At 52.8% G+C, this 19,957-nt stretch overlaps 1 protein-coding gene across 1 annotated transcript; it reads right to left on the bottom strand.

The window, feature by feature from the left end:
- Positions 1-7,873: 7,873 nt before the first annotated feature.
- Positions 7,874-19,446, bottom strand: LOC140457176 (homeobox protein prophet of Pit-1-like). Its single transcript, XM_072551238.1, has 3 exons — positions 19,250-19,446; positions 10,134-10,315; positions 7,874-8,350 (listed from the first exon to the last, which is right to left on the bottom strand). The coding sequence occupies exons 1-3, from the start codon at positions 19,356-19,358 to the stop codon at positions 7,874-7,876; spliced, it is 768 nt and encodes a 255-aa protein (XP_072407339.1). The 5' UTR covers positions 19,359-19,446.
- Between the last annotated feature and the right edge of the window lie 511 nt (positions 19,447-19,957).

Here is a 19,957-nt window from a genome sequence, read left to right as displayed (position 1 = left end):
ACAGAATCTTATGTGGATTCATGCACTTTTTGAGCAAAATAAAATGTAATTCTGCAAGTACAAATTCGCCCTGCAAACTTGTATGTGTGTGCGTCTGTCTGGGGGGGGGGGGGGGGGAAGAGGTGTTATGAGTGTCTGTGAGAGTGTGTGTGTGAAAGGGTATAAGACTGTGAGAGGGGGCATGTGTGAGTGTGTTATGTGAGCGTATGAGAGAGAGCTTGTGTCTGCATGAGTGTATGGGTCTGTCAGAGTGTGTGTGTATGTGTGTGTGCCTGTGTGTATGTCTGTCTGTCTGTGAGTGTCCGTCTGTCTGTCTGAGTGTGTGTCTGTCTGGGCGCATTTGTGTGTGTGTCTGTGAGTATGCGTCTGTCTGAATACATCTGCATATGTGTCTGTCTGTGAGTGTGCGTGTATATCTGTGTGTATGTGTGTAGTGCAGTAGTGTCACCTGTAATGTGACATGAACCCAAGATCCCGGTTGAGGCCATTCTATCCATGGGTACCGAACTTGGCTATCAGCCTCTGCTCGGCCACTTTGCGTTATCGCCTGTCTGGAAGTCCGTCTTGGAGGATGGTCACCTGAACGTCCGAGGTCAAATGTCCCAGACCGCTGAAGTGTTCTCCGACTGGGAGGGAACACTCCTGTCTGTTGATTGTTCTGCGGTGTCCATTCATCCGTCACATTAACTGAGAGAGTGGCGCTGGAAGAGCACAGCCAGGTCAGACAGCATCCGAGGAGCAGGAGAGTCGACGTTTCAGGAATGAGGCTGGGAGCCGTGGGGATGGTCCAACCCAGCACCGCCCTCATCTTTCGTCCCACCTATCCACTCCAACCTCCGCTCTGACCAACAGCGCTAGAGGGTTAATGTACTCCCACGGGGGACAGGGGGAAATGAGAAATCAGCACCACCTAGAGCTTGGGAGGGTTAATGTGCACCATTTACAATGGGCTATGGAGAGGGTTCAGTGCCACCTACAGCACTGGAGGGTTAATGTATTCCCACAGGGACAGGGAAGTGAAAGATCAGCGCCACCTAGAGCAGTGGAGGGTTAATCTCCCTGGTCCTCACCATACCAACCACAATATACATCACATCATCCTCAGCCATTTCCGTCACTTACAAATAGACCCCACCACCAGAGATATATTTCCCTCCCCACCCCATCCACTTTCCGTAAAGAACGTTCCCTCTGCGACTTCCTTGTCAGGTCCACGCCCCCCCCCCCCCCCCCACAATCCCTACCCTCCCCTCCCAGCACCTTCCCCTGCCACTGCAGGAACTGCAAAACCTGCACCCACATCTCCTCCCTCACCTCCATCCAAGGCCCCAAAGGAGCCTTCCACATCCATCAAAGTTTTACTTGCACATCCACCAATGTCATTTAATGTATCCATTGCTCCCAATGTGGTCTCCTCTACATTGGGGAGACTGGACACCTCCTCACAGAACGCTTCAGGGAACATCTCTGGGACACCCACACCAATCTACCCCACCGCTCCGTGGACCAACATTTCAACTCCCCCTCCCACTCTGCCGAGTACATGCAGGTCCTGGGCCTCCTCCACCGCCGCTCCCTCACCACCCGACGCCTGGAGGAAGAATGCCTCATCTTCCACCTCGGAACTCTTCAACCCCAGGGCATCGCTGTAGACTTCACCAGTTTCCTCATTCCCCTCTCCCTCCCTTACCCCAGTTCCAACCTTCCAGCTCAGCACTGCCCCATGACCTGTCCTACCGGTTCCATCTTCCTTCCCACCTATCCACTCCACCCTCCTCTCTGACCTATCACCTTTACCCCCACCTCCATTGACCTATCGCACTCTCAGCTCCCTTCCCCCCCCAGCCCCACCCCCTCCCATTTATCGCACCACCCCCTTGGCTGCCAGCCTCATTCCTGATGAAGGGCTTTGCCCGAAACGTCGGTTCTCCTGCTCCTCGGATGCTGCATGACCTGTCGTGTTTTTCCAGCACCACACTCTCAGTTAATGTACAGAGTCTACAACAGGAAACCATGAGAAATCAGCGCCACCTACAGCAGTGGAGGGTAAATTGACCCCAGCAATGGAGGGAGAGATGAGAAATCAGCGCCACCTTGAGCTCAGGAGGGTTCATGAGCAACAGCGACTGAGTTAAGTTGAAGATGAGTGCCCCCTACAGCTCTGGAGGGTGAGTGTACACAATCAATTAGTGATGATAGAGAGACCAGCGCCCCCTACAGCTCTGGAGGATAAATGTGCACCATTGAGCTCTCACAATGAGTGACAACTCCAGGGGACACTTTCCCTGGACAGGTAATAATTATTGTTTCCCGAAGGGGAGAATTCTTACACAAAGTCACATTTCAAGACACAATGTGAGATTAATCTGAGGCATGACAAGTGAACATTTCAGTGCTTATGGAAGGTGGTTAGCCATATGCCCAACATTGTCGAGCAGAGACACAGTCATCACCATCTGAGTATGTGTTCGATGTTGACTTAGCGATAAAGATCTATCCCTGAGACTAATCAACAGCTCCATTGATGGCACAGCATCAGTACTGAGGGAGCGCCGCACTGTCGGAGGGTCAGTACTGAGGGAGTGCCGCACTGTCGGAAGGTCAGTGCTGAGGGAGTGCCGCACTGTCAGAGGGTCAGTGCTGAGGGAGTGCCGCACTGTCTGAGGGTCAGTACTGAGGGAGTGCCGCACTGTCTGAGGGTCAGTGCTGAGGGAGTGCCGCACTGTCTGAGGGTCAGTACTGAGGGAGTGCCGCACGGTCAGAGGGTCAGTGCTGAGGGAGCGCTGCACTGTCGGAGGGTCAATGCTGAGGGAGTGCCGCACTGTCGGAGGGTCAGTACTGAGGGAGTGCCGCACTGTCGGAGGGTCAATGCTGAGGAGAGTGCCGCACTGTCGGAGGGTCAGTGCTGAGGGAGCGCCGCACTGTCGGAGGGTCAGTGCTGAGGGAGTGCGCACTGTCGGAGGGTCAGTGCTGAGGGAGCGCCGCCCTGTCGGAGGGTCAGTACTGAGGGAGTGCGCACTGTCGGAGGGTCAGTGCTGAGGGAGTGCGCACTGTCGGAGGGTCAGTGCTGAGGGAGTGCGCATTGTCGGAGGGTCAGTACTGAGGGAGTGCCGCACTGTCGGAGGGTCAGTATTGTACACCGTGGCTGTATTGCGTCTCAATAACCTTGGGCTGAGTGGGGACTATTTGTTGTATTGTGCCTCAGGGGTGGCACAGTGGATTAGCAGTGCTGCAACAGGGTCCCAGGTTCGATTCCAGCCTCGGTTGACTGTGTGACGTTTGCGCATTCTCCCCCGTGTCTGCGTTGGTTTCCTCCCACAGTCCAAAGATGTGCAAGTTAGGATGGATTGGCCGTGCTAAATTGTCCCATAGTGTTCAGGGATGTGCAGGTTAGGGTGGATAGGTTGCGCTAAATTGTCCCATAGTACCCAGGGATGTGCAGGTTATGGGGGACTGGCCGTGTTAAATTGTCCCATAGTGTCCAGGGGTGTGCAGGTTAGGGTGAATTGGCCATGCTAAATTGTCCCATAGTGTCCAGGGATGTGCAGGTTAGGGTGGATTGGCCATGCTAAATTGTCCCATAGTGCCCAGGGATGTGCAGGTTAGGGTGGATTGGCCGTGCTAAATTGTCCCATAGTGCCCAAGGATGTGCAGGTTAGGGTGGATTGGCCATGCTAAATTGTCCTATAGTGTCCAGGGATGTGCAGGTTAGGGTGGATTGGCCGTGCTAAATTGTCCCATAGTGCCCAGGGATGTGCAGGTTAGAGTGGATTGGCCGTGCTAAATTGTCCCAAAGTGACCAGGGACGTGCAGGTTAGGGTGGATTGGCCGTGCTAAATTGTCCCATAGTGCCCAGGGATGTGCAGGTTAGGGTGGATTGGCCGTGCTAAATTGTCCCATAGTACCCAGGGATGTGCAGGTTATGGTGGACTGGCCGTGTTAAATTGTCCCATAGTGCCCAGGGGTGTGCAGGTTAGGGTGGATTGGCCATGCTAAATTGTCCCATAGTGTCCAGGGATGTGCAGGTTAGGGTGGATTGGCCGTACTAAATTGTCCCATAGTGCCCAGGGATGTGCAGGTTGGGGTGGATTGGCCGTGCTAAATTGTCCCATAGTGCCCAGGGATGTGCAGGTTAGGGTGGATTGGCCGTGCTAAATTGTCCCATAGTGTCCAGGGATGTGCAGGTTAGGGTGGATTGGCCGTGCTAAATTGTCCCATAGTGCCCAGGGATGTGCAGGTTAGGGTGGATTGGCCGTGCTAAATTGTCCCATAGTGCCCAGGGATGAGTAGGTTAGGGTGGATTGGCCGTGCTAAATTGTCCCATAGTGTCCAGGGATGTGCAGGTTAGGGTGGATTGGCCGTGCTAAATTGTCCCATAGTGTCCAGGGATGTGCAGGTTAGGGTGGATTGGCCGTGCTAAATTGTCCCATAGTGTACAGGGATGTGCAGGTTAGGGTGGATTGGCCGTGCTAAATTGTCCCATAGTGCCCAGGGATATGCAGGTTAGGGTGGATTGGCCATGCTAAATTGTCCCATCGTGTTAGGTACATTTGTCTGATGGAAAGTGGTCTGGGTGGGTTACTCTTCGGAGGGTGGGTGTGGATTGGTAGGCCGACGTGTCTGTTTCCACACTGTAGGGAATCTAATCTAACTTTGGGCTGAGCACCAGGACTGATCACCTTCAAATTAGTGTGAAAGGGCTAAGTCTCGCCTTGCTGTGATGCACTCCATAGTTGAATAACCTTCCAACCATCGTGATGAAGGGATATTTGGGGTTTGCCACTGGACTCTGATACAGCCTCCCCTCACCCTGAACAATCTGCACTGTGATCAGAAACATTGGAATGAAATGTGTGAACCAGAAACCCACAGAGACTGCAGTTTTCATTAACATTGCTTTAATGAGCCAGACATTAATCCTGGTCAATAAACACCAGCCTTCTCTGGGTGCACTGCAAGAGGATTCACACATGTACAGGCAGATCCGATCAGAACACATCGAACAATCCCTGAACCTCCAACCAGCCCACAGTCAGCCCTGTGCTCCCAACTGGGAGTAGGACGGTCAACAGAACACCTCAAATGAAGCAAAGCAGAGGGAGACCAGCTTCAATCGAAATATTCAGCTTTCTCTTTGTTTTCTGTCAGTTTCATCGATCATTGTTACTGTTCCTTTCTGTCTGTGTACTCTCTGATCCTCCGTCCCCTCTCTCTCTCTGTCTCTGTCTCTCTCTTTTGTGTGTGTGTCTCTCTCTCTCTCTGCGCACATCTTTCTCTGTCTGTCTGTCTTTGTGTGTTCGTGTCTCTCTGTTTGAATGCATCTGTCTCTTTCTGTCTGTTCCTCACTGTCTCTTATTCTGTCTCTTTGACTGCATCTCTCTCTCTGCCCTTTGCGCGTGTGTTTCTCCCTATCTATGTTGTTCTCTGTCTGTATATCTCTTTGTCTGTGCTTCTCTCTGTCTATCCATGTCTCAGTCTGTGTGTGTGCGTGTGTCTCTCTCTCCATCTTTCTCTTTGTGTCTGTCTCTCTCCATCTCTCTCCGAGTCTCTGTCTCTCTTTCTCTCTCCCTAGCTCTCTCTCTATCCATCTACAGTATATCTCTCGCTGTCTCCTTCTCTCCGACTCTGTCTCTCATTCTCTGTACCTGTGTGTTTCTCTCTGTGCCATCTCTCTCTCTCTCTCTCTCTCTCTCCATTTCTCCCTCTGTGTCTATGTCTCTCTGTCTCTCCCTGTTTCCATAGCGCTCGTCTCAACCTTTTTACTCCAAGACCAACTCTTCATCCTCTGCGACAATTTGAATTTAGCCCGACCAGTCTTTGATTGCAGGCTGATCGAGCTAATTCGAATGGTCGCAGAAAGGATTGTGTCTTCTACGAATTTAAAAGAAAAAGCATATTAATTGCGACCACAGACAAAAGGAATTAATTTTTAATCCTCAACTAAAATCATAAGTTACTTTTCGCATTATTCCTGTGGAGCCCAGATCCGTGATTCTATTCCCTTACCCTCCCCCACCCCACCACCCACCTTGAGGGCTTAACTCCCTCTCTGAATCGGCGATGTCAGTCCGCATGTGCTATTTGACTGTGGCGGGCATCGCTGCCAGGATCCCAGCTTGATGAGAGTTAACCTTGTTGATGGCAGCCACTGAGCACGGAGCGTGGGTTCTTCTTAATCTTGACTCACCGTCTCCGAAGACCTTAAGGTAATCTCCCACCTCCCCAATGCTTTGGGCGCCCTGCCCCGCGCCTGTCCCACCCCCAACCCTTCCCCCATCCTGCCCCACAGGATCCTTGGAGGTATTTGCTTTAGGATTCTGAGAGACCCCTTCCCCCTGCCAAAGGCAGAGGGGGTCAGCACTGTAGGCCACATCCCCCCCATGCCTTGAATTAAATGTCTCAACCTAGAGGATTCTGGGAGAGGATACCGGGGCACGGGGTCAGCTCCGATTTCACCCCGCAGGTCGGAATGCCCTCTGGGGGTCAGTCGCGGTTGATGTCCACTCCCGCCTGTGGGGGTTCCTGCCTGAGGGAGCGCACACTCCCGCGTACAAGGGGCAGTGGTCAAAGGTCAACCCAGCTCTCCAAGAGGGATTCCTGGCCTGCAGTGAGAGGATGTCGCCAAGATTGCTTTCGAAGGATGAAACGTCGTTAAATATTAAATAAATAAATAGCCCTAGCCTAGGCTCAAGGAAGCACCAACAAATGGCCAGGCGGCCATTTTACGTCCAAAATGGCAGCTCAGATTTCCCTGAAATCAGAATCCAGTTCCCTATCCCACAGAGGATTCTGACCCCTTTTTTGTTAACACATTGGCCAACATTCCCCACCCCCCCATATCCTGCCCTCCCCTACAACCCCACCCTCGCTAAACACCCCCTCCCCCTTATTGTGGCACTTGATTCACTTACTGTATTCAGTATGGGACTGACACCCCACCCTCCCAAATAAAGTTGCTGTATTTAGTAACCCTGCCCCACGCCAAATACTCCCCAGGACAGGGACAGCATGGGATTACATACAGAGTAAAGCTCCCTCGACACTGTCTCCCATCAAACACTCCCCAGGACAGGGACAGCACGGGATTAGATATAGAGTAAAGCTCCATCTACACTGTCCCCCATCAAACACTCCCCAGGACAGGGACAGCACAAGGTTAGATACAGAGTAAAGCTTCCTCTACACTGTCCCCCATCCAACATTCCTAGGACAGGGACGGCACAGGGTAAGATTCAAAGTAAAGTTCCCTCTAAACTGTCTCCCCAGCAAACACTTCCCACTTAGGGACTGCACAAGATTAGATACAGAGTAAAGCTCTCTCTACACTGTCCCCCATCAAACACTCCCCAGGACAGGGACAGCACGGGGTTAGATACAGAGTAAAGCTGCCTCTACACTGTCCCCCCATCAAACACTCCCCAGGACAGGTACAGCACAGGGTTAGATAGAGAGTAAATCTCCCTCTACACTATCCCCACCAAATACTCCCCAGGACAGGGATAGCACGGGGTCAGATACAGAGTAAAGCTCTACATCGTATGATACGAGCCCCTTTCCTCTCTTTGGAATGCACCTTCTTAATGGATCATAGGATGGAGATGATCTTTGCTGAGTCCATTTTGAGGAGGGTGGAGTGGGGGAAATGGGTGGGGCCACTGCCGAGGGATCCATGTTGACCACAGTGCAATAGCAAAGTGTGATTTTCCCCCCACCCCTGAATCTGCAAGTCAAGATAACGCAGGGGGAAGCGGCGTCCTTGGATCCCGCTGGTCAAAATGAACAATGTCCTTCTCCATCATGCGGCGCCCCCCCCCCCCCCCCCACTCCATGTGGGGGTGAGGGGAGAGTGTTTCAGTTATCCCGCGGAGAGTCTTTACAGAGTCTGCGAGAGGTCCAGTAGGTATGGGTTACCCAGGTCCAGGTTGAAATCGGCCACAGTGAAATCCACTTCGATCTCGTCTACCGGAAAGCGAGCTGGCGGGTTTCCACTGGCGCAGCCCACCCCTGGGTACCATTGGCTGCAGGCGGCGGCCACCGCCTCATCCATCGCCCCATGCCCGGCCGGCAGTGCGGTGCCACTCTCCACCTTCGGGGGGCCCCGCGGCACCTGCGGGCACCGGGAACCGACGAGCGGCGGGTAGCCGCCGGTCAGCTGGACGTTGGGCCCGTGCGCTGCGGCCACCAGGGGGCGCCTGGGGCAGCACGCGGACCCCGAGGCGGGCGTCTGGCCGTACAGCAAGGTGCCCTCCGGCGGCTGGTCCTCACGGGCATCACTCCCAGACGGTCTCCCTCGTTGGCGGACGGCAGCCGACTGTCTGCTGTAGCGGGCCCTGCGGTTCTGGAACCAGACCTGGAGGGGGCGATACACACGCAGGGTTGTTGCAAGGGCCTCAGGCTGCGAGACCACCCACCACCCTCCCATGGGGTACAGGGATGGGTTACTCTTTGGACGGTTGGTGTGGACTTGTTGGGCTGAAGGGCCTGTTTCCACACCGTAGGGAATCTTTCCCCTCTCACCATAAACCTATGCCCCTCTAGTTCTGGACTCCCCCACCCCAGGGAAAAGACCTTGTCTATTCACCCTTTCCATGCCCCCTCATGATTTTATAAACCTGTCTCCTGGTCACTTTTATAATTCCCATCCCTACGTTCAAATTTCACCGACCGGCCCTCACTCTGAATCTCTGTAAGTAGGATCCAAATTCACCATCACCCCCACCCCCGACATTCCCTGGGACTGTTTTCCCTGGAGCATCGGAGAAGTGACCTTATAGAGGTTTATAAAATCATGAAGGGGTGTGGGATAGGGTGAATAGACAAAGTCTTTTCCCTGGGGTGGGGGAGTTCAGAACGAGAGGGGCATAGGTTTAGGGTGAGAGGGGAAAGATATAAAAGGGACCTAAGGGGCAACTTTTTCACCCAGAGGGTGGTACGTGTATGGAGTGAGCTGCCAGAGGATGTGGTGGAGGCTGGTACAATGACAACATTTAAAAGGCATTTGGATGGGTATATGAATAGGAAGGGTTTGGGGGGATATGGGCCGGGTGCTGGCAGGTGGGACTAGATTGGGTTGGGATATCTGGTCGGCATGGACGGGTTGGACCGAAGGGTCTGTTTCCGTGCTGTACGTCTCTATGACTGTACGGATTGGTAACTGACTGGGCCAGAAGTAGACAAATCCAGAGATGTGCAAGGTAGGTTGGAATGGCCGTGCTAAATATTCCTGTCGTGTCCAGGGATGTGCACGTTAGGGTGGATTGGCCGTGCTAAATTGTCCCATAGTGTCCAGGGATGTGCAGGTTAGGGTGGATTGGCCGTGCTAAATTGTCCCATAGTGCCCAGGGATGTGCAGGTTAGGGTGGATTGGCCGTGCTAAATTGTCCCATAGTGTCCAGGGATGTGCAGGTTAGGGTGGATTGGCCGTGCTAAATTGTCCCATAGTGCCCAGAGATGTGCAGGTTAGGGTGGGTTGGCCGTGCTAAATTGTCCTGTAGTGTTCAGGGATGTGCTGGTTAGGGTGGATTGGCCGTGCTAAATTGTCCCATAGTGCTCAGGGATGTGCAGGTTAGGTGCGTTAGTCAGGGGTAAATGTAGAGTAATAGGGTAGGGGAATGGGTCTGGGTGGGATACTCCTCGGAGGGTCGATGTAGACTTTTTGGGCTGAATGGCCTGTTTCCACACTGTAGGGATTCAGTGATTCTAACAGGACAAAGCTGAGGCCACTCAGCCCCTTTGAATTGGTCTGCTTGCCCAATCGCAGTTGGCCTCATTTCTGCCCCCACCTCCCCCCCCCCCGCCTGCCTATTCCACCTCTCCCCTCAGCCTTCCCCTCCCTCGATTCCCAAGAAAAACAGTAAATTACATTCAGTGGTGGGTGAAGCTGCAACATTCCCTGACACCAAAAAGGGGACAAGGATTCCAAAGATTCAGCACCCTCCCAACAACCTTCACCCTCTACCTTCGGAGGAACAGTAACTCCCTCCCCAAAAGACAGGAGACCACTGTGCGCGGTGTGGGTGACAGTACGGAGACCAGCTGTCAAAGCTCTTCAGGTAGGGGTTAAGGGTCATAGGTCAACCCCCAGCCCATTACACTGACCCCCACCCCCCTTCGAAGGCCCGAAAAGTCCTTACAATGATGCGGGCGTCATCCACGTTGAGGGCCTTGGATAGAGTCTCGCGGGTCCACACGTTGGGGTACTTGCAGACGGAGTAGGCTTTCTCTAGAAGGTTCTTCTGCCAGCTGTTGTACTTGGTTCGCTTCCGTCGCCGAGGGCCGTTCACCGCAGCCTGTGGGGAGGTCATCAGGGTCGCCTCTGGGTGGGGGAGGGGGAGCGGAAACAAGGAGCCAAGTCAGGGCCTGGGTCACAGGGCGCACAAGAAGAAAGCACTCAACTCCTCCTGGACATTCCCATAACCCCCTCCCGGAAATCCCCACCAACATCCCCAATCCCAGACATTCCCATAACCCCCTCCCGGAAATCCCCACCAACATCCCCAATCCCAGACATTCCCATAACCCCCTCCGGGAAACCCCCACCATACCCAATCCCTGACATTCCCATAACCCCCTCCGGGAAATCCCCACCAACATCCCCAATCCCAGACATTCCCATAACCCCCTCCCGGAAATCCCCACCAACATCCCCAATCCCAGACATTCCCATAACCCCCTCCCGGAAATCCCCACCAACATCCCCAATCCCAGACATTCCCATAACCCCCTCCGGGAAATCCCCACCATACCCAATCCCAGACATTCCCATAACCCCCTCCGGGAAATCCCCACCATACCCAATCCCAGACATTCCCATAACCCCCTCCGGGAAACCCCCACCATACCCAATCCCTGACATTCCTATAACCTCCTCCGGGAAATCCCCACCATACCGAATCCTGGACATTCCCATAACCCCCTCTGGGAAAACCCCACCATACCCAATCCCAGACATTCCCATAACTCCCTCCGAGAAAACCCCACCATACCCAATCACAGACATTCCCATAATCTCCTCTGGGAAAACCCCACCATACCCAATTCCAGACATTCCCATTATCTCCTCTGGGAAAACCCCACCATACCCAATCCCAGATATTCCCATAATCCCCTCTGGGAAAACCCCACCATACCCAATCCAGGACATTTCCATAATGCCCTCTGGGAAAACCGCACCATACCCAATCCCAGACATTCCCATAACCCCCTCCGGGAAATCCCCATCATACCCAATCCCTGACATTCCCATAATTCCCTCCTGGAAAACCCCACCATACCCAATCCCAGACATTCCCATAACCACTCCTGGAAATCCCCACCATACCCAATCCCAGACATTCCCATAAACCCTCCTGGAAATCCCCACCATACCCAATCCAGGCCAATCCCATAATCCTGTCTGGGAAAACCCCACCATACCCAATCCCAGACATTTCCATAATCCCCTCCGGGAAACCCCCAATATACCCAATCCCAGACATTCCCATAATCCCCTCCGGGAAAACCCCACCATACCATTCCCAAAATCCCCTCCGGGAAAACTCCACCATACCCAACCCAGGACATTCCCATCACCCCCTCCAGGAAAACCCCACCATACCAATCCCAGACATTCCCATAACCCCCTCCAGGAAAACCCCACCATACCCAATCCCAGACATTCCCATAACCCCCTCCAGGAAAACCCCACCATACCAATCCCAGACATTCCCATAACCCCCTCCAGGAAAACCCCACCATAACAATCCCAGACATTCCCATAACCCCCTCCAGGAAAACCCCACCTTACCCAATCCCAGTCATTCCCATAACCCCCTCCAGGAAAACCCCACCATACCCAATCCCAGACATTTCCATAATCCCCTCCGGGAAACCCCCAATATACCCAATCCCAGACATTCCCATAATCCCCTCCGGGAAAACCCCACCATACCATTCCCAAAATCCCCTCCGGGAAAACTCCACCATACCCAATCCAGGACATTCCTATAACCCCCTCCAGGAAAACCCCACCATAACAATCCCAGACATTCCCATAACCCCCTCCAGGAAAACCCCACCATAACAATCCCAGACATTCCCATAATCCCCTCCTGGAAAACCCCACCTTACCCAATCCCAGTCATTCCCATAACCCCCTCTGGGAAATCTCCACCATACCGAATTCTGGACATTCCCATAATCCCCTCCAGCAACACCCCACCATACCCAATCCCGGACATTCGCATTACCCCCTCCAGGAAAAACCCCACCATACCCAATCTTCGACATCCCCAGAACCCCCCCAGGAAAGTGCTCCAGTCCCAATCTCAGACATTCCCATAATCACCTCCTGGAAAACCCTCCCTCCTCGATCCTACACTCTTCACCCCAATCCAAGCTGTTAATACCCCCTCCATTCACCCCCTCCCAATCCTACACTCCCCATCCCAATCCCAGTCATCACATTAACACCCCTTCAATTCCCCACCCCCATTCCTTTGAGTTCCACACTCTAAGCAATCCCATGACATCATCAAACTTCACCCCATCCTTTCCCAAAAGAAGTTGGGAAAGGACCAGGGGGGCCGGGGCAAGGACAGAGAGAGAGAGAGAGAGAGAGAGAGGCAGACAGAGAGAGAGAGAGAGAGGCAGATAGACAGGCAGACAGACAGATAGAGAAAAAGACAGATAGGATAATATGTGCATGTGAGAGAAAAAGAGAGATAGAGAGAGAAACAGACAGAGAGAGAGACAGATAGGATGATACGTGTGTGTGTGAGAGAGAGATAGAGAGAGACAGAGACAGAGACAGAGAGATAGAAAGAGAGAGAGAGATAGAGAATAGTGGCTCCAGGCCCCAGGTTCAAACCCACCCTCAGGTGACTGTCTGTGTGGAGTTTGCACATTCTCCCCATGTCTGTATGTGGTTTCCTCCGGGTGCTCCGGTTTCCTCCCACAGTCCAAAGATGTGCAGGTTAGGGTGGATTGGCTGTGGGAAATTGTCCCATAGTGTCCAGGGATGTGCAGGTTAGGGTGGATTGGCCGTGCTAAATTGTCCCATAGTGCCCAGGGATGTGCAGGTTAGGGTGGATTGGCCGTGCTAAATTGTCCCATAGTGCCCAGGGATGTGCAGGTTAGGATGGATTGGCCATGCTAAATTGTCCCATAGTGCCCAGGGATGTGCAGGTTAGGGTGGATTGGCCGTGCTAAATTGTCCCATAGTGTTCTGAGATGTGCAGGTTAGGGTGGATTGGCCGTGCTAAATTGTCCCATAGTGTTCTGAGATGTGTAGGTTAGGGTGGATTGGCCGTGCTAAATTGTCCCATAGTGTTCTGAGATGTGCAGGTTAGGGTGGATTGGCCATGCTAAATTGTCCCATAGTGCCCAGGGATGTGCAGGTTAGGGTGGATTGGCCGTGCTAAATTGTCCCATAGTGTTCTGAGATGTGTAGGTTAGGTGCATTAGTCAGGGGTAAATGTAGAGTAATGGGGAATAGGTTTGGCTGGGGATACTGTTTGGAGGGTGAGTGTGGACTTGTGGGGCCGAATGGTCTGCTTCCACACTGTAGACAGAGGGTATGAGAGAGAGAGAGAGGGGGAGAATGGTCTGAGAAGGACAGAGAGAATGTTTCCACACTGTAGGGACTCGATGATAATAAGTTGAACGAAACAGCACAAGGGATGTAGACAGAGAGATAAACAGACAGTGTTATGCAAGAGAGAGAAAAGATGTGATGAGACACACAATGAGTGGGAGAGAGAGAGAGAGTGTTAACTGGACACTATGGGACAATTTAGCACGGCCAATCCACCCTAACCTGCACATCCCTGGGCACTATGGGACAATTTAGCACGGCCAATCCACCCTAACCTGCACATCCCTGGGCACTATGGGACAATTTAGCACGGCCAATCCACCCTAACCTGCACATCCCTGGGCACTATGGGACAATTTAGCACGGCCAATCCACCCTAACTTGCACATCCCTGGGCACTATGGGACAATTTAGCATGGCCAATCCACCCTAACCTGCACATCCCTGGACACTTATGGGACAATGTAGCATGGCCAATCCACCCTAACCTGCACATCCCTGGGCACTATGGGACAATTTAGCACGGCCAATCCACCCTAACCTGCACATCCCTGGGCACTATGGGACAATTTAGCACGGCCAATCCACCCTAACCTGCACATCCCTGGGCACTATGGGACAATTTAGCACGGCCAATCCACCCTAACCTGCACATCCCTGGGCACTATGGGACAATTTAGCACGGCCAATCCACCCTAACCTGCACATCCCTGGCCACTATGGGACAATTTAGCACGGCCAATCCACCCTAACCTGCACATCCCTGGCCACTATGGGACAATTTAGCACAGCCAATCCACCCTAACCTGCACATCTCTGGGCACTGTGGGACAATTTAGCACGGCCAATCCACCCTAACCTGCACATCCCTGGCCACTATGGGACAATTTAGCACGGCCAATCCACCCTAACCTACACATCCCTGGGCACTATGGGACAATTTAGCACGGCCAATCCACCCTAACCTGCACATCCCTGGGCACTATGGGACAATTTAGCACGGCCAATCCACCCTAACCTGCACATCCCTGGGCACTATGGGACAATTTAGCACGGCCAATCCACCCTAACCTGCACATCCCTGGACACTATGGGACAATTTAGCACGGCCAATCCACCCTAACCTGCACATCTTTGGACTGTGGGAGGAAACCGGAGCACCCGGAGGAAACCCACACAGACACGGGGGGAGAATGTGCAAACTCCACACAGACAGTTGCCCGAGGCCAGAATCGAACCTGGGTCCCTGGCGCCGTGAGGCAGTAGTGCTAACCCACTGAGCCACCGTGCTGCTCCAAGATCAAGGCAGGGGATTTGGTATGGGGCAAAAATAAAGCCATAGAAAATAGGAGGAGGCCATTTGGCCCTTCAAGCCTGCTCTACCATTCGATAGGCTTGTGGCTGACCATCTGACTCATTCCCGCCCCCGTTCCTCGCTTTCCCCCTTCAGCCCCAAGAACTCGATCCAACTCCTGCCTCAAAACATTCGCCGTTTCGGCCGCAACCCCTTTCTGTGACAGAGAATCCCACAGGCTCCCCCCCAACCCCCCTCTCTGGGGGAAGACATTTCTCCCTGTCTCAGTCCGAAACGCCCCCACCCCGTAATCCTTAAACTGTGACCCAACCCCCCCACCCCCCGGTTCTGGGCTCCCTGGGTCAACATCCTTGGCCCTGTCTGGTCCTGTTGGGATTTTATCGGTTTCTCTGAGATCCCCCTCCTCATTCTCCCCAAACTGCTCCCCCCCCCCCCCCCCCCCCCCCCCCCCAGTGAGTATAGTCCGAACCGATCCAGTCTCTCCTCAAATGTCAGTCCCACTGTCCCGGGAATCAGGCTGGGAATCGCTGCACTCCCTCTGTCGCCAGAACATCTTCCTCAGATACGGAGACCCCCAAGCTGCTCAATGATTCCTGTTGGTATCCCCTCCATCACTGCCTGACACTCAGAACAAGCCCTGTTTAACGTAGAACAGTACAGCACAGGAACTGGTCTTCTGATTAGATTCCCTACAGTGTGGGAACAGGCCCTTCGGCCCAACACGTCCACACTGACCCTCCGAAGAGTAACCCACCCAGCCCCATTTCCCCTCTGACTAATGCACCTAACACGATGGTCAATTTTAGCACGGCCAATCCACTCTGACCTACACACTTTTGGATTGTGGGAGGAAACCCGATGCAGACGTGAGGGAGAACGTGCAACCTCCGCACAGACAGTCGCCCGAGACCTGGAATCGAACCTGGGTCCCTGGCGCTGTGAGGCACCATGCCATTCTGACCCACGATGTTATGACCAACATGGTAGACCCTTTCCACCTGCCCCACATCCTATATTCCCTCCGTTCCTTGCATATTGCTTATCTAAAAGTCTCTTTAACGCCCCTATCCTACCTGTGTAAAAGAAAACCTACCCCTCACATCTCCTTTGATGCGTGCCACCCCTAGTATTAAGACATTTCAACTCTGGGGAAAAGATTCATTTCTACTCTTGTGTTTCCTGTTTGTCAACCAACTCTCCATCGATGCCAGTACAACTAACCCCAATCCCACAGGTTTTAATTTTACATAGTCATCCCTAAAAAGGGACCTCATCAAAAGCCTTCTGGAACTCAAAAGAAACCCCATCCATTAGCTTGTCCTTCTCGACCAAATGCATCCTCAAAACGTTCCAGTAGATTTATCTAATATGACTTTTCCCAAGTCTACTCTGTCCCATCCCGTCACTGTTTTCCAAGTGCTCCGTTGTTAACATGTTTCCAATTCCTCATAATTCCTTGTATCCTCCCCACCTCCCCCCTTTATTTTATAATATTGGGGTTACATTGGCTACCCCTCCAATCTGTGGGATCTGTTCCACAGCCAATGCTTGAAGGGTGAGAGAGAGAGAGAGAGAGAGAGAGAAGGGAGAGGGGAGGAAGAGAGAGTGGGAGACAGTGAAAGGGGAAATCAGGAGAGACAGAGACAGGCACATGAAGAAGAGAGAGATAGAGAGAGAGAGAGAGAGATGGAGGGTGCAAGGGAGAGTAGGAGAGCTGGAGGGACAGAGAGAGAGGTGGGTCGATGAGAGAGGACAGGTGAGGGACTGGGGGAACAAGAGAGATAACGAGGGGGCAATAGTCATACAGCAGGGAGACAGACCCTTCAGCCCAACTCATCCACGCCAATCAGACATCCCAATCTGACCTAGTTCTATTTGCCAGCACTTGACCCATATCCCCCCAAACCCTTCCTATCTCTGTCCCCATCCAGAAGCCTTTTAAATGTTGTCATTGTACCAGCCTCCACCACTTCCTCTGACAGCTCATTCCACACACGGATCATTCTCTGTATAAAAATGTTGTCCCGCAGGTCCCCTTTAAATCTTTCCCACTCACCTTAGAATCCCTACAGTATGGAAACAGGCCATTCGGCCCAACAGGTCCACACTGACCCTCTGAAGAGTAACCCACCCAGACCCATTCCCTTACCCTATTACTCTACATTTACCCCAGACTAATGCACCCTAACCTGCACATCCCTGGACACTATAGATTACTTACAGCGTGGAAACAGGCCCTTCGGCCCAACAGGTCCACACCAACCCGCTGAAGCGCAACCCACCCAGACCCATTCCCCTACATTTACCCCTTCATCTAACACTACGGGCAATTTAACTTGGCCAATTCACCAAACCTGCACATTTTTGGACTGTGGGAGGAAACCCACACAGACACGGGGAGAATGTGCAAACTCCACACAGTCAGTCGCCTGAGGCAGGAATTGAACCCGGGTCTCCAGCGCTGTGAGGCAGCAGTGCTAACCACCGTGCCGCCCACAAACAATGCACTCCGAGTACCCCATGGAGAGAATGTGCAAACTCCACACAAACAGACACCCAAGGGAGGAATCAAACCCGAGACCCTGACACTGTGAGTCACCATGCCAGCCCCAGGAGAATTTCAGCAGTTCTTTCGCCATTGTGGTTCTGCCGTCTCTTTCAGGCAATTTTGACCCAATCCTGCAGATCCCCGACAACTTTGTGCAAGTTCATGTTGTCAGCACTTCCCATCAACTGAATGCAGACATGGGGATGTTTATAACGAAGATTAGAAGTCAAGTTCAAAGAGGGTAAGCTATGAAAGTTAGCCACTTAGGATGGGATTTGAACCCACAATCCCTGGCTTAGGAACCCAATATCTTATCCATTAGGCCACTGGGACTACAGTTTAGCACGGCCAATCCACCCTAACCTGCACATCCCTGGGCACTATGGGACAGTTTAGCACGGCCAATCCACCCTAACCTGCACATCCCTGGGCACTATGGGACAGTTTAGCACGGCCAATCGACCCTAACCTGCACATCCCTGGGCACTATGGGACAACTTAGCACGGCCAATCCACCCTAACCTGCACATCCCTGGGCACTATGGGACAATTTAGCACGGCCAATCCACCCTAACCTGCACATCCCTGGACACTATGGGACAATTTAGCACGGCCAATCCACCCTAACCTGCACATCCCTGTACACTATGGGACAACGTAGCACGGCCAATCCATCCTAACCTGCACATCCCAGGGCACTATAGGACAATTTAGCATGGCCAATCCACCCTAACCTACACATCCCTGGACACTATGGGACAATTTAGCACGGCCAATCCACCCTAACCTGCACATCCCAGGGCACTATAGGACAATTTAGCACGGCCAATCCACCCTAACCTGCACATCCCAGGGCACTATAGGACAATTTAGCACGGCCAATCCACCCTAACCTGCACATCCCTGGACACTATGGGACAATTTAGCACGGCCAATCCACCCTAACCTGCACATCCCTGTACACTATGGGACAACGTAGCACGGCCAATCCACCCTAACCTGCACATCCCAGGGCACTATAGGACAATTTAGCACGGCCAATCCACCCTAACCTGCACATCCCTGGACACTATGGGACAATTTAGCACGGCCAATCCACCCTAACCTGCACATCCCTGGGCACTATGGGACAATTTAGCACGGCCAATCCACCCTAACCTGCACATCCCTGGACACTATGGGACAACGTAGCACGGCCAATCCACCCTAACCTGCACATCCCTGGGCACTATGGAACAATTTAGCACGGCCAATCCACCCTAACCTGCACATCTTTGGACTGTGGGAGGAAACTGGAGCACCCGGAGGAAACCCCACACAGACACTGGGGGGGAGAACGTGCAAACTCCACCCAGACAGATGCCCGAGAGTGGGATCAAACCTGGGTCCCTGGTGCCATGAGGTTAACCCAATGAGCCACCGTACCACCCCTCAACACCTTAAAGCACGTCCGGTTTTAGATTCCCATACCCCAAGGAAAACCATTCTGTAGGTGACCTTTATAAATCTTTCTAAAGTCAGCCCTCAGCCTCTGACACTCCAGGGAAAACAGCCTCCAGCCTATTCAGCTCAAACCCTCCAACCCCCGACAACATCCTTGTCAATCCTGTCTGGAGAATGTGGAGTGGGAGGACAGAGAGAGAGAGAGAGGTACAAATCCCAGTGACTGGAATCTGAAACCCTCCTGAATCTGGAGAAATAAAACAGTCAGACAGCAATACCCAGCCTGTACCCTGCAATACAGGGTTCCTCACTTAAAGCACGTTATAACAAACCAACAATTCAGTCAAAGAGAGTAAACCAGGTTCCTCACCCATGAGAGATATCTCTTCATTGGTGTTCTGCCCCATCTCCCAGCTGGCCACGCTCTCTGGTGTCTTGCCCAGAAAGGTCTCCGTGAACTGCAGCCGCTCCATAGCCATTGCTCAGAGTCTGTCGGTGTCTCTGTGTGTTTGAGTTGAGAGTGTGCCAGTCAGTCTGAGACTCCCTCGCCTGGTCACCTGTTCCCAGAGCGAGCTGCTTTATAAATCCAGGCTGAGGACCTCCCCAAACGAGCCAAGACTTGATGGCCCTGGTCAAACTCTTGTCTCCTCCCCTTAGTCACACCTTCCCAGGTCTAATCCACAAAAGGAGACAAATAAATGCTCCCAACCACACACACACACACACACAAACACCCCAAACACACACACACACACACACACACAAACACCCCATACACACACACACAAACACACACCCCACACACACACACACACAAACACACACCCCACACACACACACACAAACACACACCCCACACACACACACACACACAAACACCCCAAACACACACACACAAACACACACCCCACACACACACACACACACACACAAACACCCCAAACACACACACACAAACACACACCCCACACACACACACACACACAAACACCCCAAACACACACACACACACAAACACCCCAAACACACACACACAAACACACACCCCACACACACACACACACACAAACACCCCCCA

This window comes from Chiloscyllium punctatum, chromosome 31 (assembly GCF_047496795.1).
Source record: "Chiloscyllium punctatum isolate Juve2018m chromosome 31, sChiPun1.3, whole genome shotgun sequence".
In the NCBI taxonomy this organism is placed as follows: domain Eukaryota; kingdom Metazoa; phylum Chordata; class Chondrichthyes; order Orectolobiformes; family Hemiscylliidae; genus Chiloscyllium; species Chiloscyllium punctatum.
This window is presented reverse-complemented; position numbering and strand designations above follow the sequence as displayed.

What these genes read in the sequence shown, in the direction of transcription:
- LOC140457176 (XM_072551238.1), bottom strand. Translation starts at nt 19,358, where the DNA reads ATGGCTATGGAGCGGCTGCAGTTCACGGAGACCTTTCTGGGCAAGACA. An exon ending in TGAAGAGATATCTCTCATGG is followed by an intron (nt 10,316 to 19,249) that starts GTGAGGAACCTG and finishes TCCCCCACCCAG; the next exon opens with AGGCGACCCTGATGACCTCC. An exon ending in TGGATGACGCCCGCATCATT is followed by an intron (nt 8,351 to 10,133) that starts GTAAGGACTTTT and finishes CGCCCCCTCCAG; the next exon opens with GTCTGGTTCCAGAACCGCAG.